This window comes from Vipera ursinii, assembly GCF_947247035.1.
Source record: "Vipera ursinii genome assembly, chromosome: 1".
Taxonomy (NCBI): Eukaryota; Metazoa; Chordata; class Lepidosauria; order Squamata; family Viperidae; genus Vipera; species Vipera ursinii.
Window position 1 is genome coordinate 75,127,434 of NC_139512.1, and position 24,205 is coordinate 75,151,638.

The following is a 24,205-nucleotide window of genomic DNA, read 5'->3' on the forward strand; positions in this document are numbered from 1 at the left end:
AGAGAAGACGGAATCTAGATATCAGAGAATGCTTCAATCCACAAAGTTGTGCAGAGTTAATTACCAAATATGTATGACGTGCTGTAGAAAATGTCTCTTGGATTTCCTCCATTCAACATAATGAGCTAACACAAATCAGAAGTCAAATAAAATGAAAACATAAATCAGATAATTAGAAGCCTTATCACTTTGTTTGCCAGTAGCCTAACACATCTAACAGTGCAGGCAGGACCAATAATCTTTTGTCATCATGCCTAGCTGTATTCCAAGGAGGACAGAAATCATACTGAAGATTTTGCATTTAACAGTGATTATCTTTTTCATACAAAGGCCACTGAGGAGCTCAAGCAGATGCAAAAGCTCTACATTGCTTCTTATGAATGCTACCACTTATTGCCATTTCTTTTTCCTTGAACATGATCTTGGTGCCAAAGGGCTAATACTTCCAACCGAATTCTATCCTTCTGCCCCACAGAGGACTGAAGGCTTCTGGATGTTCGGTTAGAACTTGGTCCCAACAATTTTAACACAGCTAATCTATGGATGTCTCTTGCATCATCTTTGGCTTTATTTTTTCCAAGCTAGTGGATGTGAATATTGATTTTCTCATTTTTTGTTACTCAGAAGAAGCAACTCTACAGACGGCTAAGAGTATCCTTGGTATTCTCTAAGCTTGGTTGTTTTCTTGCAGATAGCACTGAAGATGTTACCTAGGTGAGTAATAAACATCTTCAAGAAAATAATCAAACTCAGAATGCCAAGAACTCCACAGTTCATCTACAACTACTATATTGTAGTGAGACAATTAGAGGCTTGAAATTATTATTAGTAGTTACGGAGCTGAATTTCTTATCATTTACTTGAATATCACATAGTGCTAAGCCCCCCATTGTTGCCACTCTATGAAGAGAAAGAGATAATTGAGCTAGGTTTCTCAAATATTACCGTCAAAGAGATTTGGGATGGGAGCATTCATCTTGTGGACTGTGAGATTTGAATTTACTGAATGGACCGGAGGGTTACTTTTGACACCTGCTGAATTCCTGCTTCAAACTGTAAATGGACTAAGCTTTCCCTGGATTTAACATATCCTTGCATAGCTATTCAGCCCCATCATTAGTGCTTCCTTTAATGCATATGATAATGAAGTCTAGACAATTGTGTATCCTCTCACTTTTAAACACCTCCACGCAGTGGCTCTTTATGGTGTATCCCTATTTAGTTCAGCCTTTGTTACATGTTTCCAGCCTTTGCATTATCATACCAGAATCACAATTTGTTCATTCAGGGTCTTGCCGTTTATGAGCACCATTGTAAATTTCTCCAAAGATTAAATGTTCCTTCCCAGAGACGGAAGAACATTGCAATCCTTCCTGCTTGTGAGACTGTGAGACGCCTAGGACGAGAGACTCTGTACAAAGTCTCAGGTGCTGGACAGTGGCTTTGTTTGGTAGCAAGACACCAGGGGGAAAACCTGCAGACATTCCAGTATCGATAATCGAGATAAGGAGTAAGAAGGCATATAAATTACAAAAGGAAAGTGAGAGAAAGTGACTTGAGAAAATTAAATAAGTTAAGACTTGATTTCTTATATTTTTATCCTATTGTGTAAATACATAGAAAAACATGCTGACTTTGTAAATAATGCATGTGAATCATAGAATCATAGGGCTAGAAGGGACCTTGGAGCTCAGCGGGTCCAATATATTTACTTGTATCTAATATTAAATCATACAACTATACCTTATTGGTATAGGTGTATCAGAATAAAATCCATCATTTGTTTAATTATTGGCTATGTATCCATTCTAGCCCTCCCCTTTTTGCATTGTGGGGTTGTGTCATTCACATTTGGCAGAAAAATAGTTGAATTATACTGGCACAAGGTTTTATTTTTCTTATTTTCCTAACGTTGGATTGATCTTGATTTATTTCAACACTTTTTCAAGTTTTTAAAGAAACTACACAGTTTTGTCTCCTTACCTCTGAACAACCTGCTTGGTAGGCAGACATATTGGGTGTACATAATCACTGAAAGGTACAGGCTTAGCCAGACGTAATAGTGCAATGTCCCGATCCAGATTTTCCATCCAGTTATATTTGGGGTGGATGATGATTTTATCCAGGAAGACAATTTTCTCCTTGCCCTGCTCATATCTGAATATCCAGAGATGAGGGGAAAAAATGGAATTTTGAAATGCTAATGTCAGGACATTTTTAACCATTCTATACTCTTTATAGTATAAACATCAAAGAGTAGTTTAACTGACTTCCCTTCCTCTTCCCCTGGTGTGAGTTCTTTATTATGATTACTATTAACATTACTGAATGTTTATCCAGATACAGCACTGTGAGCTTAACAAACGGGGTAAAGTTATATTTTATTATCATTAAACATTAAATGATGGTACCAGAGATTCAACTGGTCTCAACAGCTTAACAAAATGGTCAAGCAGATTTTTTATTCACCAACACATGGGTTAGAAACTGAAGACAGTCAAGGGATATTGTATGTGTCCATCACAGTTAATTATTAACTGATAGTTTCTTAATACAGGACCATTCTCAGTCATTCTCAATAGAAAACATATTGTAAGAAGAATGTTTGTAAGAAAGGCTCATTTCTTTCACCCTGGCAGCACAAGGTTATCTAGCCTACAACCGTAGGGGTTGGCATCAAAGGAGATTGCAGTTTTGAGCAAGATGGGGTTCTGCAATACCACAGAAACAGATATCTGTGCAAGCTGGTTTATGAGGTGGCCAAAGGGATTCATCTCCTCTTTAAAGCACTAATGTTGTGTCTTTACCTACTCTCAGCTCATATATTTTAAGCTTAAATATTTTAAGTCCACAAAACCTGGGTCACGTCTATCTAGAGAAAACTAAACTGAAATAAACCTTGCACCCTGGAACTTCTAATTGCCTGCAGATGTGAGTTAAATGGAGCTATAAATAAGAGGAGCAGGGTTTAGGAGTCCCAGAATTGCTGGGAGTTGGGTGGCATATGAATTTAATCTATTATTACAGTTGGTCATCCGGTCAACTTGATGTGTAGACTGTATTCGGCATTTTTATGTACCAGCTGAGCCCTTCCCAAGGATCTGGGTAGCCATAGACAGATTTTGTTGTTTGACTGTGTTAGTATTGTTGCAGGATGTAAGCTGTTTCAAGTAAAGCTTTTTGAAATTGACTGATGGTGATTTTATCAATGCTGATGTTGTTCAAGTGGTGCTCCAGATATTTTGGGACTGCACCCCAAATTACCTATTACAGCTATCACAATTTTTTACTTCTTTTTTGCAGGACTTTGCATTTTGTGAGGATATTATTGAGGTTGGTAGATTGAGGCATTTCATTCTTGCTAACAAGCCTGCTGCTCTGTCCTTGTGATTTCTAATTCTGCCCCTGTTCCAATAGATCACCACCTTCCAGCAGAAGAGGGGGATGATAGAAGGCTGTTATGTGGTAGAATGTAGTCTGCATTCCCAGGAGAGAGGGAATGCATTCCAGAGGAGCAAAATACAGTGAAATTTGGATAGTTGTGTGGGAGAGAGAGAATTAAGGTAGGGCCTCCCCAGTAATTCTCACAATATACAATATAGTTTAATGGTGCAAGTAGTCTGCTTTAGTTTGGCAAGATTTCTGCCTATGGGTAAAAAAATAAAATAATAGAGGAAATTGCTTAGAAGAATCTCAGTGTGACTTTCTTGATTTTTTGGAGCCTGACAGTTATGACCTACACTCAGTATATAATTTGACTGGCTCATAACCTTTTAAACTCTTACCGTATCCTGTTATGTTTGCCAATCCGTACAAGGAGGTCATCAGTTGTGTAATTTTTATCCCAGGGTGGATAGAAAATGCAATGTGCAGCAGTGAGGACCCAGCGATTGCTGATGAGACTAGCACCACATACCAGCTCCTGTGGTTTCTTCTTGAATAGCATGACTTGCCTACGTACAATAAAATTTGAAATGCAGAGTGTGGGGAGGCAACTTTTTCAGGATTGAAACACTCTACAGACAGAGAATGGATAGGTTACAATTGTCAGATATGACTTGCATGTTAACTTCTTTGTTTTGATAGGTAGTTCCTCTTACTGCCCATGTTTTGCAAAGAGGAAAGAGGCAGAAACTACCAAGGTCATACTTCTTTTAGACAGTGCATTGGCAACTCATACATCAACTGATACAGTCAGTGTCAGTAATCAGGCCCACACCCAGGAAGGAAAATAAGCAAAGTCTCCCCATTCATCTCATTCCCACAACCAGACTTACCAAGGAGCGCTGCCCACTTCAGCATTTACCCCCTTCACAATTCGGCCTTGCAAATAGGACTCCAGTAGCTCATTCTCAGTGTTGTCAGAGATTTTCTTTTTCTCAAACAGGGGACGGATGCCACAATCTGGAAATATAGTCCCATCCACATATGACTGACTAGTTCACAAGTGACCCTGTCTTTCATAAGTCAACTTTTTGCTAGGAAGAAATGACAGTGAGTAGCTAGCTTCTGGCATAAGAATTGTTCCTGATGGGAAGTGTGTGGGCAATTTTTTTAGCCTCTCATCATTGGAATAACTACTGGAAGAATTGGGAATTGAGTCGGGTCCTAGCTATTCCCTGTATGACTGATATTAATTTAAGGCACCTGTCTAACATTGCCATTACCTCCTTTTTCTCATTTTGTGAACAGAAGGTCTGATCAGTAAAATAGAGTCTTTGGAAACAATCCACAAAATGATGTTAAGGTTCTGTCAAAATGTCCGTATTGTATATTTAAATATACAAGGTCAATTTCTTTTCCCCAAGGGCCCTTTGCATAGGGGTGGAGTCCAGAGTTTTTAATGACCGGATGCCCTTCCTGACGCCTACACAGAGTTCGCAGCAGACAGTTACTCATTGCACCCAAAGAGAAAAATATCTGCCACTGTCCTAGGATCAAACTCATAGCCTCCAGATTGTGAGGTGAGAGCTCTATCTCTAGGCTACTGCATCGCCCTCAAGGGCAATCTATACATCCTTCTAAATTTGGCTTAAGAGTATTTGGCTAACTGTTCTTGAAAGAGATCTCTGTAAGACTCAGCTTTCTTTTTATTTGTATTTCATAGCCGTGGCCTGTGAAGTTTCAGTTTTTGGAGCCAAAGCTGAATTAAGCCTCTCCACTTTCTTCCAGCAGAAGTCTTACAGTTAAAGTTAAATTAGCTATTACCCCTCTACCCTCTATCTTCCCTTTCATGAAGGCTGCACTTAAGAACAAAATTCCTTGTGAGAGCCACGTGACATGAAGTGATGGTGTTCTTGGGGAACGAGGCATAAGACCTGGCTGTCCTCCCAAGCCTTTGGCTAAGGTGGCTGGAGACCCACCCCCGGATATTGTTCTGTGTTGTCTGCTGTATTTGCCATCTAGTTCTCTTCCCCCCCCCACTTTCTGGTTTTTTTGTTGTATGCGTTTCTTTTTATTGTATTATTTTTATTCTGTTTATTGTACTGTGACTCATTCCGAGTCTCACTAGAGTCAGACAGTGCCAAATCAAATCAATTCTTGGCAAATCAGCCTCTCAGCATAGGTGCATACTTACACACAAGGTGGGGGAGTGGGATTCCTGCCAGTTCAACAAGTTCTCTCTGTGCAACTTACCAACATGGATGTTGTTTTTATTGTACCCCAAAAGATGCAAAATTCCCGCCTTAATGCACATTGGTTCTCTCTTCTATCAACCTCAGCCATTATCAGGAGGAACAACAAAGTGTTTGAGTAATCTGCAGTGTCTTGTGTAGTGTGTCGGTGGATCATTTTAGACGACAGCACCGGCTGAGGTAGGATTCTCGTCCTTCAATGTGTGCTACTTTCTATTTGCTGCACTTAATTTATCCCACAATTAGGTATTATGACAGCACCATTCAGTAGCCTCCTTAATAACTCAGAGTCCACACAGCTATGCTGAGAAAAGAAATGTGCTGTTGCAGCCTGAGTGAAGCATCCAAAATGGCCTGTTTGGGTCTACCCAAAAGGTGGAGGTGGAGATATGCAGAGACAGACTTCAGTACTGACTTCCTGTCATTCTTATTTTTCACAGCAAATAAACTTATTTCCCTTATTTCTACCTGCCCACCTCCTATTGGACAATGGGCAGGTACCAATGATAAAACCTTTGAGGAAAAAAGAAAATGAAGATAAACAAATCACCTAATTACAACTACAGGCTACCTTTTTGTTTTATATATGTTTTCTTTTGTATCAAGAAGGGCTTTTTTTCTCATAGAACGCTCAGAACGGAGTTCCGGCACCTTTTTTGGATGGAACCTTGTAGGGTAGGCAAGGCGGGTTGTAAGACATGTGCAGTGGCGTAGCGTGGGGGGTGCAGGAGGGGCTGGCCGCACCGGGCGCAAAATCTGGGGGGGCGCTTGCACTCGCAGCTCTCTGCCCCTGCCTGGCTCTCTCTCTCACTGCAGTGCTGGCTGTGCGAATCCAATCCGAGCCGCCGGGTCGCCGCCCACTGTGGAGGGGGGGTGCCAGGCATGCGGTGCGGAGAGAGAGCGAGGGACTATGTGGGGGAAGGACAGTGCAGCGGCCGCCCAGCGCAGCGCTGAGCGCGGGTTAGGGGGCGCAAATTACTTGCCTTGCCCCGGGTGCTGACAACCCACGCTATGCCACTGGACATGTGTGAGTTCCAGCACCTTTTTCTTTTACAAAAAAAGCACTGGTATCAAGTATTTTAACATTTTTTGTTGCCCGTAGCCATTTAGGATTGGGGCAGAATTGCAAATGTTGTAACAAAGTCCAGTTGAATAATTATTTATAATTATCTCTAAACGAATTTAGACCTTGGCATGCCATTCAAATGTGTAGCCTCTAGACTGAAAAATATTATGTACCTCTGGGCTAACCCCATTTTAAATGAGGAGCTATATTATCTTTTTTTCTCTAATTTCACTGATGTTCTTTCTTTCATTGATTCCTTTCCTCACCTGCTTCGCCTGCACCAAATGTCTTAGGATCAAAGAAAGTTTCATGTTGCTGGATAGTAGTAGTTCGTCCTATATCAGCAATATCATCGACATAATTTAGATTATTTTCTGAAATGGAAGAGGGACAGGAAAATACAAAAAATGTAATTTAGTTTAACATTGTGAGTTCTCTATCAGTGGACTAGACACTAGAGCATTACTGAGGACATATCAGGAGGCCCATGGAGTCTTAGGAGGGGAAAAAAAGCAGTCTGTGGCTATGGTAGTTGCTGGGGTCCAATAGGTTCCTGGATTTGGTGGGGACTCATCTGAAGACTTTTTGTCATCAGCAATGCATGTTATACTCAAAGAATTACAACTGGAAAACAATAATTCCACTGTAGAACCTCAAGAAGTGATCTCTATTCAATATCAGCATGCCCTCCCAAATACTGCATTCTTTCAGTGACCACAGAAATAAAAGTCTGCTCCTCACCACAGTAGTTCAAGTTGCAATAATTGTAGGTCATGTTTGGGTGGTCTACGTAGCACCAGACCCCTTCCTCATCATGATCAGGGTTGCGGCAATAGTTCTCCACCAGGGGCACTCCTTCCAGGAAGTTTTTTCTGTAGCTCAACTGTCTTACTTTTTCTGAAGCCCATGGCAAGCACTGCTCTCCAGACACTGTGACCGAAAGAGTCCCTGTATAAAGCAATCCTTCCTCAGCTACACATTCTTCCTGCTGCCGTGTTTCCTCTTGCAAAGGAGGAAGTGCTGGAGAGAAGGGAACTGTTGTCCGGTTCTCGCCTAAAAGGAAGAGCAAGATTACCAGGAGCATTGATGAAATAGCAATTCAGAGCTGATAAAAAAGCAGTCAGAGCATCTGTTTTCCCTGACATAGACATGCCAAATTTGAAAGTGGGTGGTTTTGCTTCATAGTAGACATGTCATTCAATTGTTACTTTACATCAAATATTTATCTTAGCCTGAATTCTGAGGACAGGCTGAAAGAACTTGGGGCGTTCAGTTTGATGAACTTTGGGGAGACATGATAGCTGTGTTCAGGTCCATGGAGAGAAGTTAAAGAGAAGGAGGCCATGATTTACTGTCCACTTCATTATATTCATGAAACAGATGTCACTGGAATATAAGGGGTGGGGAAATCTATACAACAGTGGAGATTGTGGACTGTGGATTCGCCATCACTTGAAGTTTTTAAAAGGCTGAACACATCTCACTGTCGTTTTTCTGCATATTATACAGGACTGGATTAGATGATCCTTCAGTCATTTTCAACTCTAGATTCTAGGATTACCCAGGATGCCGGTCAAAAGTTGGTTTTGAATCTCAATTATAAATTTAAAAATAGCCAACCTGATTGTGTGTCTAATTTCATGCAGATTTTTGCCTAATTCCAAAAGTAGCATGCAAGCAATTAATGCAGACTTCTAGTAAGAGTAATTTATCCTAACTGCTATGCAAGAAAGGAAATGGTGGGGTAGGTTGAAAAAAAAAGAATCAGAAAGAGAAAACTGAAGAAAATTGAAAGTGTCAAGGAAAAACTAGAATTAAATAATGGGGCTTTGAAGATCTGTTAATAAATAGGGAGAGATTTCTTTTGCCTTATTTCTTAAAGAAAGTGATAAGCTGAAATAGAAAATGGATTTATTTGACTAAATATTTATGTTACCATTTCTGTGGTTCTTAATGGACTTTGGAATTGATTATTGATAAAGTATGATATGTGGAAAAAAGAGATTTTTTTTAAATTGAGATATTAGAGAAGGTGTTAAGTTACCGAAATTGTTTTACGTTTATCTGGAGGTAGGAGGGAGTCATCTTTCATCTACCTTTTCTTCTTGTTTTTTATTTGCTGTTTTCTATCTCTTTCCACTTCTCTTTCTTTACTTTTCTATTTTTCCTAGTTGTATTAGTTTTTAATCTTTGCATTTGTAAACTTGAATACAATTATTTTTTTTTAAAAAAGAGGGGGAGGGGGGGAAGCAAAGGCCAGAAGCTCATCCACTTTTGATTCCAGCCACGTCCACTTCTTGCTTAGCTTCAGACACTGTTGACATTTGTGCCCCCAACAATTGATCCTAACATATACCCCAACAAAAAAAGTCAAACTTGTTTAATCCCCATATTACATAAATTGATACCTCAGCAGAATGTAGCTCTGATCTCATGTAGGCTGTCCTTCCCTCACCATATGGAAACTGAATTTAGAGGATATATTGTGCACAAACACAGATAAATTAAGGCAGAGACCTAATCAAACTTTACCTTTTGTACCAGCACTGAGACTCACCACACACAGGAATAGCACATTCTTCTACTCGTACTGCTGGATTACGGGTGTAGCACCAGGGTCCTTGAGTGTGATTGTCAGGGTTCCTACAGTAGTTTTCAGTGAGATTGGCTTCTGGATGAGTTGTTTCATTGAACCTGAAAACAACCACATTATACAGTAAATGACCCTCCCCAGCATTGAAATTTACAGGAAGGGAGGTATAAACCAGCAGTGTTTGCAAATCACAAACACAGAGCAAGATTACTCCATATATCTTTTTCCTGTGCCCTACCTCAGTCATGGTAAAACATTTGGTCTCAGCATGTCAATAAATGCCTAACCGGGCTCTACTGGTGTGTCAACTCACCCACTTTGAGCAAAAGAGAAACAATTCTCTTATTTCCCCACCATCTAGGCTATCCCAAACAGTGGCACTCAGCAGCTGCACTGAGGCTCAAGTAGAGGCCCAGGCCTAGTGCCATTGCTGCCACTCAAAAAAGCCATCTCATGCCGTTCACCAAGGCAAAATTACTCCACCAGAGCCCGTCACTTACATTCAAGTGATGGCCTACTGAAGACTGCTCCAGGTCACACAGCCTTCTTTCTTGAAGTGGCTTCAGAGAATGCTCTTCTGTGGCCTCTGCATGCAAAAGTACGCCCTGGTTTTGTGCATTTTTTGGAAGGCTCCAGAGACCACACAAGAACACAACCTTCCAGCACAGCTTCCAAATTATTCTTGTGCAGCTTCCAAAAATCATGCAAGAACTGAGTGTACTTTTGAGAATAGATATGATTGGATGTTTATTTATTTATTTATTTATTTATTTATTTATTTATTTATTTATTTATTTATTTATTTATTTATTTTAATTCCATTTATATCACGCCATTCTCCGAAGACTCAGGGCGGCTTACAAGCTTAGCAGTAGTGTTAGTGACTGCTGGCTTGTCATTTGTGACACCCGTGCCATAGATTCTCCATCACTGACCTAACAGACCTTCCCTTAATTGTGATCCAGTTGGTGATTTAAAACCAGTTTCTGCCTCTGACAGATAAATGATCAACTAGTCTGCTAAGGAACCCTGACATCTACCTCCAACACCCCACAATTAGCAGGGGCTGAGAAGGAGTTGAGCACAATTATCAGCTTTTGCCAGCAAACAGCCCCTTAGAGTTAGACAACAGAGGTAAACTTTCTCAGCTTCTGTATGTGCTGGAGAGAACTGTAGACCACACACGTCAGCTTGCATCTCTGTCTTGGGTTGAAAGCTCTGTTGTGGAAGAAATAACTTCACAGTCCACCAATTTTTTTGCATTTAGAATTATTTTTCAGGGAAGGAAGGCTGCTTGTTCTGTTTTAGTCAAACAACAAATATATTTTTCTTCCAGTTGGCTTTCAGTATATTTAAGCTGGGTAACTATAGTCTAATTTTATTAATTTTTGAATGGCTCTGAAAATTGTTATTCACCTGAGGTTTTATCATTGTAAGCTGACTTAGGATCTGCCTTCAGGAATTAAAAGACTATACAGAACACTTTCTAAAGATAAATAAGCTTACTGAGGTTTGTGAGGAAATTTGCTGGACCAGAACTGACATTCAGTTGCTGACTTGGTGACAGAAATCTTTCCCTTGTAATTCTGTCCTGTTCCTAGGACACAGGAACCTACCAAAAATTCAAAGCATAGAACGAATGAAACAGAAATCATAGTATGGAGAAACAAGTTGAAGATGTCATGGTTTAGGCTTGGATTTCGGGTGACAGAATATACAGGATTAATTTGCATTTGTCTATGTTTGTGAGGGCTTTTGAGAAGAGGCCAATGAATATTGTAAATGGGTCCACCAAATTAATTTTTAAACATCGGAAGCTATATGAAAATTCAGTATAGTATTTCTAATAGACCACTAATATAAATAGCTATCTAGTGATGTTGTCATTGATCGAATCATAGATCTTTATAAAAATATGGGTACAATTAATATTTAAAATAATTTAAAGAGACTTAAGAATTAAAAGTACAGTGAAGTCAAAGAAATATTCACAATCTTAAGAGATTTTATACCCATTTTTTTAAATTCATCACAAAATACACACAGTATTCCAATCCCATGTCTACCTAATAATGTAAAGAAACAAGAGACAGTACTGGATTATTTTTTCCTCTTGTTTCAATGCCTCGGGACAACATATAATAGTTTATATAGTTTATATATAATAGTTTTTAAAATGTGAGCCTCGGGTAAGTACATGTTTAAAAACTAAAACACAGATCACAGACTAAAAATTTCTTTAAAAACTTTCGTCAGCAGCTGCTGACATCGTCAGAGTTCTAGCCAGGATTGAGAATCATGTTTTTATAGTCTCTGTAACGCCAATATATACACACACTAAAACACAACATTCAAAATATCCCATTGAATTAAAGAGGGCTAAGCTATGGCCTGCCTCTTTCTCCTACTGCTCAAAAAGATACTTTGTCATCAGTTCAGAATATACTTCCACTCCCTTCAAAGAAAGGAACCTCCTTGTGCTCGCTATCATGGATCCTCCACAATGTTTTTACCTTGCAAACACTCATCCAGAGTTGCTCTCTTTTTCAATAGGGTTTTACAAGCTAGCAAAAGAAGAAAAATATTTTTTTTATTGAAAAGTTTTACATTTTATCTTTAACAATCCCTCCCCCCTCCCTCCGCCCACCCCTACCTAGCCCTCCCTATCCCTCCCCCTCTCCCCCCCCCCCGACTTCCCAGAGCTAAATACAAGGTATAAAAACAAAAAACCAATCATAAACAACCATATGCTAACAACAATAAACTATTAAGTCTATCGCACTCTAGCTCATGTGAAATGACTACAAACAATACTAATATCATATAAAAAAACTTATACAAATGCTAAATGAAACTTTTTGGTCCCATATTTGTTCTGGATATAATCAATCCAGGAGGCCCCAGGGAGAAGAAAAATATTTAGTCCAAAGAGACCAGCAGCTCATTTGTAAAAGGTGGAAAATAATCAAATCTAATTATTATTGGAATTTATTATCAAGCCTAAAAGTATAAATGCCTTTTCTTCAGCTTCTCCACAAATTGCTCCCCCATAATCAAGCCATAGAATTACTTCCCTCAGTCTCTCATTCTCCTGATATATTTATCACTTTAATTCCCATCTAGCACAGCCACGGAAGCTGTCGGTTTTAATACATACTAGAATGTATGTCGAATACATATTTTTGATACCGACCATTGACTTAAGAATAATCAAGAACTTGGAATGAACATTGAACAATACATTATGGGCAAAATTCTGGTTATCTGAAGTGATTCACACAAAACATACCTGAATACTGTGCCCAGAATATATCCTGCAAAACAAAAGATTTGACTTAGAAGACTGACCAGTGCTAAACTGATTTAGTATTGTAAACTGAGATGCTTACTGAACTTTTGAAGTAAGAAGGAGATATGACTCAGCCAAAAAAAGGAAGGAAACTGAGCAAAAAAACCCAAACTTGTCAGTAATGCAGTCTATTGCATTCCGCCGCGGGTTGAAGACCCACTTGTTTGAATTGGCTGGTCTGGCCTGAGGGGGGAATATGGGTTTTTAATTGGTTTTTTAGCATTTTATTATTGTTGTATTTTAATTGGGCACTGGTTTAATTTCCTTTTAACTTTTGTATCGTTATTTATATATGCCCTGTGAACCGCCCTGAGTCCCTTGGGAGAAGGGCGGTATAGAAATCGAATAAAATATAAATAAATATAAATATAAAATATAACGTCATGATCAAGACAAGCCATTGCTCCTCTCTGTAGTACATTGGGCCAATCACACCTAAAACTTTGCATCTACTTCTGGCCCCTGCATTTTAGGAAAGACTTAGACAAACCAGAATATGGTGAGCAGAGGAAAGGGCAACCAAGATATTAAGGGACCTAGAAGGAAAAACTTGTGAGGAACTGTTGGGAGCGCTAGGTTTAAATTAAAAGGAATTGCAAGAAAGAGATTTTGACTGAATATCAGGAAATCATTCCTAATGGTAAGAGCTATTCCGCTAGTCTCTCAAATGGTGAGAGGCTATCACTCACTGGAGGATCTCTGAGATCCAACCCTTACATAATGAATAGCAAATATTTCAGAGGTAACTCTAGTAATTTTTTAAAAAATCTTGCTCTACTGTAAAATAGCGGAGAAAATACTTTGAACTGTAGATAGACTCTAAATACGTGGCTAACTAGTTGTAGGAATTAGTATATCAAATAATACATACTGTTTGGATGTCGGACTCAATGGCTTCACGGGCCTCCTCATAGACACAGACTTCCTCTAGACACTCCCGCTCTAGATTACCTTTAAGTAACTCTTCCATGAATCCCTTGTTAGCTCGCTTTGTGCGCCTCAGCAATGAAAGAGCTTCCTTTTGCTCAAGAAAAACTGGTAAAAACAAAACATCCAGTCAGTGGACCAAAAAGACAAAGATTCTTTTTACATCTGTCTTGCACGCTTGCTAGAATTTCCAGAAGTTAAAGTCGAGCAACATCTAAAGGGCCACCAGTTCATCAGCTCCAATTTTTCAAACTATAAAAATGGAAATGTCTGAAAAACAATCTTCTTCTGGAAGTAGGACTCTCATTAGTTAATGTATATCAGCCTTCTCATTCTGATGCTTTCCAAAATGTATTGGAACTATAATTTCCAGAATTTCAGTAGGACGTATATGTTGGGAATTGTAGGAACTGTAGCAGTAAAATACCGGTATCTGGAGGACAGCGGTTGAACTATATGATCTGAACCACAACAGGCAGAAGCACAGCGCACCGTCCAGAATGCTAATTCAGGTAAAATTCCAAATGTTTCAGTCAGGTGAGCTACATCACACCTACTGGAAGAAAGCAGTCTAAAAAATATAATGCCTTGGAAATAGTGCCGGATTTAGACTTGGTGAGTATTCAGGATTTGCTCTCTAAAAGAAATCTCATGGTTGCATTATTTTTAATAACCACAATAAGATATGATTGTGTAAATAAAACCTTTGTGAACTTACGATAGCAGAAACACAATTTCCTCATACTATAAAGTTAAGGGTTAGCCCAAATGTATGTGTTTCCTTTTTCTTATTTTCTTTCTTCCTATCTCTAGAAAAAAAAACTTGTTTACTCGCCCTCAAATCATGACTGCCACTGTGATGGCAAAGTTGGATGTCTATTTATCTAACCTTTGTAGTTTTCTCCTAATGCAACATGCTAGGACATTTGTTTTCTCTTTTCCAAATTCAGATATCAGAACCTCCAAATCAAGCTCTGGAAAATGTTAAGACAAAAATGGCTATCTAGTAAAAAAAAAAAGAAAAAAAAAGGAGGAAACGGGACAGTGTCGATAGAAATACCAGAGACACAATGAAGAGGAATTTAAGAATTAACAAATGTATTACAGCCGAAGCTTGGCAAGCTAAAGTCTGTGCTGTTGTCACCTAAGAGGAGTCAGAAAAGACTTGGACATGATTATCCTCCCTTATATTCATGGCACTTTTCCAGGTTAGCTGGAAAAGAAATCCAGGGTTTCTTCTTCACCACCTCCCCCAACTTTTTAAGAAACAAACAAAAAAAACCATTAAGAAAAGAAAGATGGAAACACCAACACACAAACTCCTCAAAGGTCAGAGACCGTTTGAATCTTTGGTAAAGTATAAAGAAGAGCTTTTCTATTAAGATAAGAAAGAACCGCAACCAGAAAGAACTGGTTAAGGGAGCTCCTTTCCAATCAACGCACAAAACACACACAGAAAACTGCAAACAGCTTCATCTGACGTGAGTATTCTTAAAATATGCATACCCAAATTAAAAAGTTTTTAAAAAAGAACAGCTTGGCTAAAAAACTCTCAAAAGTAGTTGCTTTCCTCGCTTTCCTTCATAAATTTCCCCCAATATTTTTCTGCTCTTTTCTTGGGAGTCATACGCAGCACTGGGGATTTATTTCCACAATTGCGGTATCCGCTCCCTGTTCTTTAGAAAAAAGTGCTGCTGCTTCTTATATGACAAAGGCCTCCTCCTGGGTGCTTGATTTCCCAGCTTTTCTACCACATACAGGACAATCACAAAACGAACCTTGAGCTTTGTTACTCTGTGAAATCCCACTGATGCCTACCTAAACTGCTCGCTCTCTAATCACAGACTGCTCTCTTCTAAAAAGGCTGATTAACCTGGCAAATCTTTTTCAACTTTTCCTCCCTGCTTTCAATCCCTTACCGCCGTTGCCCAGGATGAGGTGAAAGAAGGTGGCAAAGAGAAGAGTCCTCAGCATTCTGTTTTTGTTCTGCCCCATCTTGGATGCTGCTAAATGCAGAAGAACTGCAAACAAAGTGGATGAAGAAATGTTGCAGCCTAGCCTGGGTTAATGTTGAACCAGTATGAAGAAACAGGAAGCCAGGTCATAATGTGACAGGAACGATAATGCCAAGGAAGCCCCTCCTGGCTTCTCTCCGTCTTCAACACACTTTTCCTTTCTCTAAACTTATTCACACCCAAGCAATAAAACAGAAGGACCCTGGAACACATTAAGTGGACCCAGGACACCAAATAAGGGGTGGGCTAATCTTATACTTCATAAAATTAAAATCTGACTCTCCTGGCTTAAAATAAGGAAGTATGAAAAAGCAATGAAAGAACTCTCTGTACCATACCTTTAGTACCTACTCTATGAACGTAAAAGTCAAAGCCATGTGAAATTTTGATTGATTGGCGAATGAGGGTTCAACCTCACCACCATCAAATATGGCACAAATGGAGATTCACCCTGATAGATGATGTTGTTACAATATTGTCAGAACCTATGAAGAACGGCTGCAGGACTTCGGTTCGGCTAGTCCAGGGGTAGGCAACCCTGGCTCTTTTATGACTCATGGACTTCAACTCCCAGAATTCCTGAGCCAGCCAAGCTGGCTCAGGAATTCTGGGAGTTGAAGTCCATGAGTCATAAAAGAGCCGAGGTTGCCTACCCCTGGGCTAGTCTAAAGAACAGAAGAAACAGGGTGACATGATAGCACTATTCCAGAACTTGAGGGGCTGCCACAAAGAAAAGGGGGTTGAACTATTCTCCACAGCATCAGAGGGTAGGATAAGAAACAGTGGATGGAAACTAAGCAAGGAGAGAAGCAACCCGGAATTAAGGAGAAACTTCCTAACAGCGAGGACAATTAACCAGTGGAACAGCTTGCCTTCAGGAATCATGGGCGCTCCATCCCTGGAGGTTTTAAAGAAGAGACTAGACAGTCACTTGTCTGAAATGGTATAGGTTCTCCTGCTCGAGCAGCGGGTTGGACTAGAAGACCTCCAAGGCCCTTTCCAGCTCTATTCTATTCTAATGACAATTTTTTTTATTAACAGGGAAACTCAGCTTTGCTATTTCTTGAACTTTGCACATTGGGGCTACTGTAAGAGCTTTCAGCAAAACGTTGTACTTGAATCCAGAAGGGAAAATCCATTTCAGATCCTGACCACTACCACCATTATTTAGCATCAAGCTCTACCAGCATGGATTCATGCATTGTATACTAAACTAGTTTCATTTACATTGATAGATGCCCAACCCGATAACAACTCAGCTGCTTGAAAAGCTTCATCATTGATAGATGCCCAACCCCAGTAACAACTCAGCTGCTTGAAAAGCATCTCCGCAAAGTCCCACCAAGAAGACGAATTCTAAAATCACTTCTGGTGTAAATCTCAAAAATATGTACACATTTCCAGTAGTATTTTTTCTTTGAGAGCAGATCTGGCATACATAGTTAGCACATAGGTGGGGAAAAGGTGGAGGGGCAACATGATGTATACTAAATTCTCCTTTGCCAAAGAGAATTTGCCTCAGTATGTGAAGAATCTGTAATGCTAACTTGGGAAGACACACCATTGCTTACCTGTAAAATTAGCTTTGCCACCTGGACTTAGTTCTCGCTCAGTATACTAATCTTTTTATTCCATTCCCCAAACTATAGTTCCAACGTTTGCTAAATTTCCATGCCTACCTTGCTAGAACATTTCAGCTGCCATGTTTGCAATAACTGCAATACCACTGCAGAACATCATCAGTGCTAGTATGGAGTTGGATTTTCTCCCATTTTATATACTAGTGCAGACATGTCAAACACAAGGCCCGGGGGTCGGATCCGGCCCGCAAAGTGGTTTCATGCGGCCCGCGAAGCCATCCTGGAAACAGTGAGGGAATGGACCCCACTGCCTTGGCCCCAGCCCAGAGACCCTCCTCCTGCCAGAAACCCTCAGATCTGTCCCACTCCTGCCCAGGCCCCCATAGGCACCCCGGATGCGAACGATGTAGAGCTGGTCACGCCCACCCAGTAGGCCATACGCATTCTAGCCACGCCCACTCAGTAGGCCACGCCCACCCTGGCCATACCCACCCGGCCCCCTGAGGGCAACCGCCATGCTGATGCGGCCCTCGATGAAATTGAGTTTGACACCCCTGTACTAGTGGCTTGCCCTGTTGGTGTTGGTGGGAATGGGTCTCGGTGGTTCCTTGATTGGATTGTTGTTTATTGTTACCTTGTTTGTTTGAGTTGGTAGTTCCTTGATTGGGTATTGTTTGCTCCTTGATGGTGTCATGTTAACCTTGGTGTTAATCTCTGCTCACAGGCTGGTGATTGCTGGTGGGGGGGTGTTTTAGCCTTTCTGTTTCCTTTCGGGCTTTTTGATTGTCTCTTTTGAATGGTATGTAAATGTTTATTTCTATGTGCCTGTTGGCCTGGATAATGTTACAAGTAGATGCCTGATTACCTACCAATTGTTATAGCACTGAAGCACTGCACCATGTTGCCATACCATTTTAGGAGAACAATTGTCAAACTCAACAATTGCCATATTATTTCCCGTTTTGGAGAGAAGCTGTTGCTCTAAAGGAACAGTTAGTCAGTTACCTGAGGATGTGACAAACAACTCCAAAACTTCATAGATTTGATAGAAGGTAAAGGATGGATTTCCACAGTAATTGGATAAGAAAGTTTGAGTTTATTAGGTATAAGATTTTTGCCTTTGTCTTTAGAATATGTATTTTATATGGATGTGCAGATGTATATAGTAATGATCTCTGTTTACTGAATATGAATTGAATATAGTTCTGGGAAGACTGTAGAATTATTCATGAATAAACCAGAGCATAGACATTTTTGCATTAAAATTAAACCAGACTGTCCCACAAATAGCCTCTTTATGAAGTGTTGTATGTATTGAATAATTTAGCTTTCAAGAATCTGGGATCTTGTTTATCAACTTCAAGGATTAACAGGAGGTAGAAATTGATTCATGTATTGATAAGATGAAAGGGATGCGGTGGCTCAGTGGGTTAGGACGCTGAGCTTGTTGATCAGAAGGTCGGCAGTTTGGTGGGTCGAATCCCGAGCACCGCGTAACAGAGTGAGCGCCTGTTACTCGTCCCAGCTTCTGCCCACCTAGCAGTTCGAAAGCATGTAAAAATGCAAGTAGAAAAATAGGGACCACTACGGTGGGAAGGTAACAGCGTTCCGTGCGCCTTTGGCGTCTAGTCATGCCGGCCACATGACCACGGAGACGTCCTCGGACAAGCGCTGGCTCTTCGGCTTTGAAACGGAGATGAGCACCGGCCCCTAGAGTCGGAAACGACTAGCACGCATGTGCGGGGGAACCTTTACCTTTACCTTATTGATAAGATGAACTTTTTAATGAAGGCATGTTTGAAGTTTGGCTGACTGTTGAATATACAAAAATCTTAGAAGGCATAACTAGAAAGAGACAAAGCTTGTCTTCTTGCTTGCGAGCTGAGATAAACATTTACTCTGTTACAAATTTGACTTAAGGGTTTGTTTCTTTCAAGTTTGCAACTTTCCAGTGTAGCCTTCAGTGCCTCATATTTCCCGATGATCTCTGATTCAGACCCTGCTTAGCTTTCAAAGCTTAGACAAATTCAGCCATGAATGAATTCTAGATTCTTGTGACCAAGGCAAAATAATTGGCTGGGATTAGACAGCAGATAGAACACACACCACATCAGATCATACGATTCCTACTGCCATTTGCACACAACAGTAGTACCGGTAGCCAGTGATAGGCACTTTATTCGTTTTGTAATCAGTCAAATGAACAAGCTGTTGTAAAAGCATTTGCTATTATGCTAGGATGCCTACTCTCCACGAAAGCATTTTCTTGTCTTCAGTTAGCATATTATCAAGGAGTGTAGAGGAGTACAGAGATGGCCATAAAAAAATATGGCCACCATTGAGAAAACATGAATTTAATCTGGGAAAACAGGAAGGTATGAAAAAGCTTAGGATTGCCCTGCCATATGTCTCTTTGGTTTCAGAGAGAGGGAAGGGGAAACACCCTCAGCTTTTGCAAGATTCTATTATTACAGCTTATAGCAATAAAGTAATCCTAGTATTTCTTGTGGTATTTATTTCCTGATTATCTCAAAGGGTAACAGGGAGGAATTGTAGATTTTGTATACTGTTCTCTTCCATTGCAACCTGGGAAAACTGTTCTGTTAAATTGAGGTAAAGCGTATGTATGAAGGAGACTTTGGCTTGACTAAGGTTTGAAGTTTAGGTAAACGCATTCATGGGTCTTGGCCACATCAGCCATGTACTGAAAATTATTTCAACCCACTCTGACTTGATGATCCATACAACATTCCCGCCAGACTTGTTATTTTACATACACACGGATGTATACACTTTTCATTATTAAAAACAATCCCAAAGAGGACTGGTATGGCGTCCTCTCAGATGGTATTGTGGTTTGGTATGCTGGTCTGACAGCCGTGGATAGGAAAGTATTACAGAGGGTAGTGAGCACAGCACAAGACATTGTGGGCTGTGACACCACTGGATGACATCACCAGGGCTCGCTGCCTTGGAAGAGTGAGGAAAATTCTCAGGGACGACTCACACCCTGGACGGTATCTCTTTACTCTCCTACCACCCGCTAGGAGATTTATTTTATTTTATTTATTTTAATTCCATTTATATCCCGCCCTTCTCTGAAGACTCAGGGCAGCTTACAAGCTTAGCAGTAGCCTTCATTCTATGTATATGCCTGCTTATTAGGGCTTTCACACACACCCCCAAGCGGCATTATTACAAAGTCAGCTTATTGCCCCCAACAATCTGGGTCCTCATTTTACCTACCTCGGAAGGATGGAAGGCTGAGTCAACCTTGAGCCTGGTGGGATGCGAACCTGCACTAATTGCAGGCAGCTGGTGTTACTTAAGGAGGCATTAGCCCACTGCTCCACCAAGGTTCTTGATATAGGAATATAGCCAGCCGTACCAACAGGCTGAAAAATAGCTTTTATCCGTGGGCTGTTAGGCTTTTAAATGGGACATAATCTTATGCAGAATTGACTTGGGAGGCCAGTGTGTGGTGTAGTTGGTTCACATAGTGTGGTAGGATGGAAGGTTTGTTGTCACTGTGTGTTGGGGGGAGAGAGCACAGGGGGAGGCTCAGCTAATCTCAATGTACACATGTTGTACTTTGACAATAAAAGATTTATTTTTTTTAAAAGTTAATACAACCCAGGTGGCCAGAAAGGCCCAACAGAGACTCCACTTCCTCAGGGTCTTGCCGAAGAACAGGATAGAACAATGGCTAATGACCCTCTTTTACCGGTCTACTATAGAGAGCGTCCTCTCATACTGCATTGTGGTTTGGTATGCTGGTCTGACAGCCGCGGATAGGAAGGCATTACAGAGGGAGGTGAGCACAGCACAAGACATTGTGGGCTGTGACACCACTGGATGACATCGCCAGGGCTCGCTGCCTTGGAAGAGAGGAAAATTCTCAGGGACGACTCACACCCTGGATGGTATCTCTTTACTCTCCTACCATCGGTTGGGAGATATAGGAGTATAGCCAGCTGCACCAACAGGCTGAAAAACAGCTTTTATCCGTGGGCTGTCAGGCTCTTGAATGGGAAATAATTTTATAAACTATGTATTTATTTATTTATTTATTTTATTTTAATTCCATTTATATCCCGCCCTTCTCCGAAGACTCAGGGCGGCTTACAAGCTTAGCAGTATGTATGATTGACTTGCGAGGCCGGTGTGTTGTGCAATTAGCTCACATGGTGTAATAAGATGGTTTGTTGTCACTGTGAGTTGGGGGTGGGGGCACGAAGGGAGGCTCAGCCAATCGCTTACATGTTTGTACTTTGACAATAAAGGTTCATTTGTAAAGTTGTTTCAATCCTATTTCTAATTTTGAATAATATGAAAAATGAATAATTGAATAAAGCTGCTCAGCAATGGTTGTTTGATTATTTAAAACTCTTTTTTATATGACAAGATCTTATCAGTTTGAATATGTAGTCACCAGGAATTGAGCTTCACTTGGGTGAGTTTTTAATCTTCACTGAAGATGACTACGTTATTTTTATCTCCCTCTCTGCTGCTTCGAATAGACTAGACTTGATAGCTTTACTAGGAAGTAGTGCCGACACTGCCATTATCTCAACAGATCTAGCCTACCTATCAAAATTAAAGAGTAACCTTTAAATTATTTTGGATAAGGAAAAAAGTAACATTAAATCCATCATTTTGAATAAAGAAATAAAACCTGGGGTCTTCTAGATCTTTTGAACTACAACTTCCACAACTCCTTGATGTTCTCTGAGTTGGCTGGACTGATGGGACCTGAATCTTAAAACATTTGGAAGGAGCTAACTTTATTTGAAAATTCAGACTCTGAATGTTCCGAAGTAATACAAAATATAATTTATTTAAGTTTTTCTGATTCTTATCTGAGACAAAAAGTAAATGCTGGAGACGAATTACCAACCCCAGAAGCTTGCTACTTTCTGTCTGTCCCTTTCACAAATGGGTTAATATCTGTTATCTCTACCAGAGGTTGGCAAATATTAGCATTAGATCAGCTGGGAACAACTCTTTGGCTACTTGTACAAAGAGCAATTACACAGTCCCCTCCTCTGGTTGAGAACAGGATTTGAGGACTAGAGAATTAACATACATTACACAGGAGAGATGATTGAGAAATTTCCAACTCAGGACCTGGGTTATGGGTCTTATATGACTGCACTGAAGACTGCAAGATGAGATGAATCACGTTAGCAATACTTGGGGGGGGGGAAAGCTGACAGACAGATCATATTTATTTCTAACAATAGTTGGCTCCTCTGATTGCCTAAAGGGTCACAGCTGTCTTTTAAGCCCATGATCCTCCTCACCGGGAACAATATATTTTGAACAAGATGATGTAGATTCATAATTGCAGAGCTCATGGGAGGCCCTTCTATTCCTGCCAGCCAAGAAGGAAATTGGCAGCCTTCGTGCAAATTAACATAACTATCAGTCTAACCATCAGTAGGGAACAAATTAATTTTGAATGGAGAGATCTTGATTTATATATTGTCCTATACTATAGGACCCCTTCATGGATTACTGCCTTGTCGTGGCGAAGGGGCTTGCGTAATTCAATGAAGCTATGGGCTATGCCGTGCAGGGCCACCCAAGACGGACAGGTCATAGCAGAGAGTTCTGACAAAACGTGATCCACTGGAGAAGGAAATGGCAACCCACTCCAGTATCTTTGCCATGAAAACCCTATGGACAGTACCAAAAGGCAAAACGATATGACGCTGGAAGATGAGCCCCTCAGGTCGGAAGGCGTCCAACATGCTACTGGGGAAGAGCAGAGGGCTAGTACTAGTAGCGCCAGAAAGAATGAAGCGACTGGGCCAAAGCCGAAAGGACGCTCAGCTGTGGATATGTCTGGTGGTGAAAGGAAAGTCCGATGCTGTAAAGATTTTTTCTCCATAGGAACCTGGAATGTAAGATCCATGAATCAAGGAAAGCTGGACGTGGTCAAACAAGAGATGACAAGACTAAACATTGACATCTTAGGTATCAGCGAACTAAAATGGACAGGAATGGGTGAATTTAATTCAGATGACCATCAGGTATACTACTGTGGGCAAGAATCCCTCAGAAGAAATGGAGTAGCCTTCATAGTCAATAAAAAAATAGGAAAAGCAATACTGGGATACAATCCTCAAAATGACAGAATGATCTCAGTTCGAATCCAAGGCAAACCATTCAATATCACAGTAGTCCAAGTCTATGCCCCAACCACCAGTGCTGAAGAGGATGAAATTGACCGGTTATATGAAGCCCTACAGCACCTTATAGAACTAACACCCAGAAATGATGTCCTTATCATCATGGGGGATTGGAATGCTAAAGTAGGAAGCCAAAAGATAAGTGGAATAACAGGCAAGTTTGGCCTTGGAGTACAAAATGAAGCAGGGCACAGGCTGATAGAATTTTGTCAACAGAATACGATGGTCATAGCAAACACTCTTTTCCAACAACCCAAGAGACGGCTTTACACATGGACATCACCAGACGGTCAACACAGAAATCAGATTGACTATATGCTCTGCAGCCAAAGATGGAGAAGCTCTATACAGTCAGTAAAAACAAGACCAGGAGCTGACTGTGGCTCAGACCATGAGCTTCTTGTTGCAAAGTTTAGGCTTAAATTAAAGAAAGTAGGGAAAAGCGCTAGGCCAGTCAGGTATGAATTAAATCATATCCCTGTTGAATATACAGTAGAGGTGACAAATAGATTTAAGGAATTAGATCTGATAGACAGAGTGCCTGAAGAACTATGGACAGAGGTTCGCAACATTGTACAACAGGTAGCAACCAAAACCATCCCAAAGAAAAAGAAATGCAAGAAAGCAAAATGGCTGTCTGAGGAAGCTTTGCAAATAGCTGAGGAAAGGAGGGAAGCGAAAGGCAAGGGAGAAAAAGAAAGATATGCCCAATTGAATGCAGAATTCCAAAGAATAGCTAGAAGAGATAAGAATGCCTTCTTAAATGAACAATGCAAAGAAATAGAAGAAAACAATAGAATAGGGAGGACCAGAGATCTTTTCAAGAAAATTGGAGAGATGAAAGG

At 40.4% G+C, this 24,205-nt stretch overlaps 1 protein-coding gene and 2 long non-coding RNA genes across 5 annotated transcripts in view; 2 read left to right on the forward strand and 1 right to left on the reverse strand.

The window, feature by feature from the left end:
• Positions 1-24,205, reverse strand: part of F2 (coagulation factor II, thrombin) — a 53,719-nt gene that overhangs the window by 4,081 nt on the left and 25,433 nt on the right. Inside the window, exons 1-11 of one of the 2 annotated variants that reach the window (XM_083362039.1) lie at positions 15,491-15,769; positions 13,516-13,679; positions 12,585-12,609; positions 11,809-11,859; positions 10,802-10,907; positions 9,260-9,396; positions 7,444-7,755; positions 6,969-7,076; positions 4,278-4,404; positions 3,786-3,953; positions 1,984-2,157 (exon numbers count right to left, since the gene is read on the reverse strand). In XM_083362039.1, coding sequence (XP_083218165.1) covers positions 1,984-2,157; positions 3,786-3,953; positions 4,278-4,404; positions 6,969-7,076; positions 7,444-7,755; positions 9,260-9,396; positions 10,802-10,907; positions 11,809-11,859; positions 12,585-12,609; positions 13,516-13,679; positions 15,491-15,566 — 1,448 coding nt within the window. In that variant the 5' untranslated portion in view covers positions 15,567-15,769. Of the gene's footprint in view, positions 1-1,983; positions 2,158-3,785; positions 3,954-4,277; positions 4,405-6,968; positions 7,077-7,443; positions 7,756-9,259; positions 9,397-10,801; positions 10,908-11,808; positions 11,860-12,584; positions 12,610-13,515; positions 13,680-15,490; positions 15,770-24,205 lie in introns of those variants that run through there. The other variant, XM_083362040.1, reaches the window with a different exon arrangement.
• LOC310640019 lies at positions 518-16,876 on the forward strand. Of its 2 annotated transcripts, none has more exons than XR_014492453.1 (4): positions 518-714; positions 5,724-5,816; positions 14,522-15,052; positions 16,822-16,876. It is a non-coding gene; the product is annotated as an uncharacterized lncRNA (long non-coding RNA). The 2 variants fall into 2 exon arrangements; XR_014492454.1 differs by lacking the exon at positions 16,822-16,876 and adding an exon at positions 16,628-16,744.
• Positions 7,044-14,057, forward strand: LOC310640026. Its single transcript, XR_014492455.1, has 3 exons — positions 7,044-7,129; positions 8,212-8,281; positions 13,979-14,057. It is a non-coding gene; the product is annotated as an uncharacterized lncRNA (long non-coding RNA).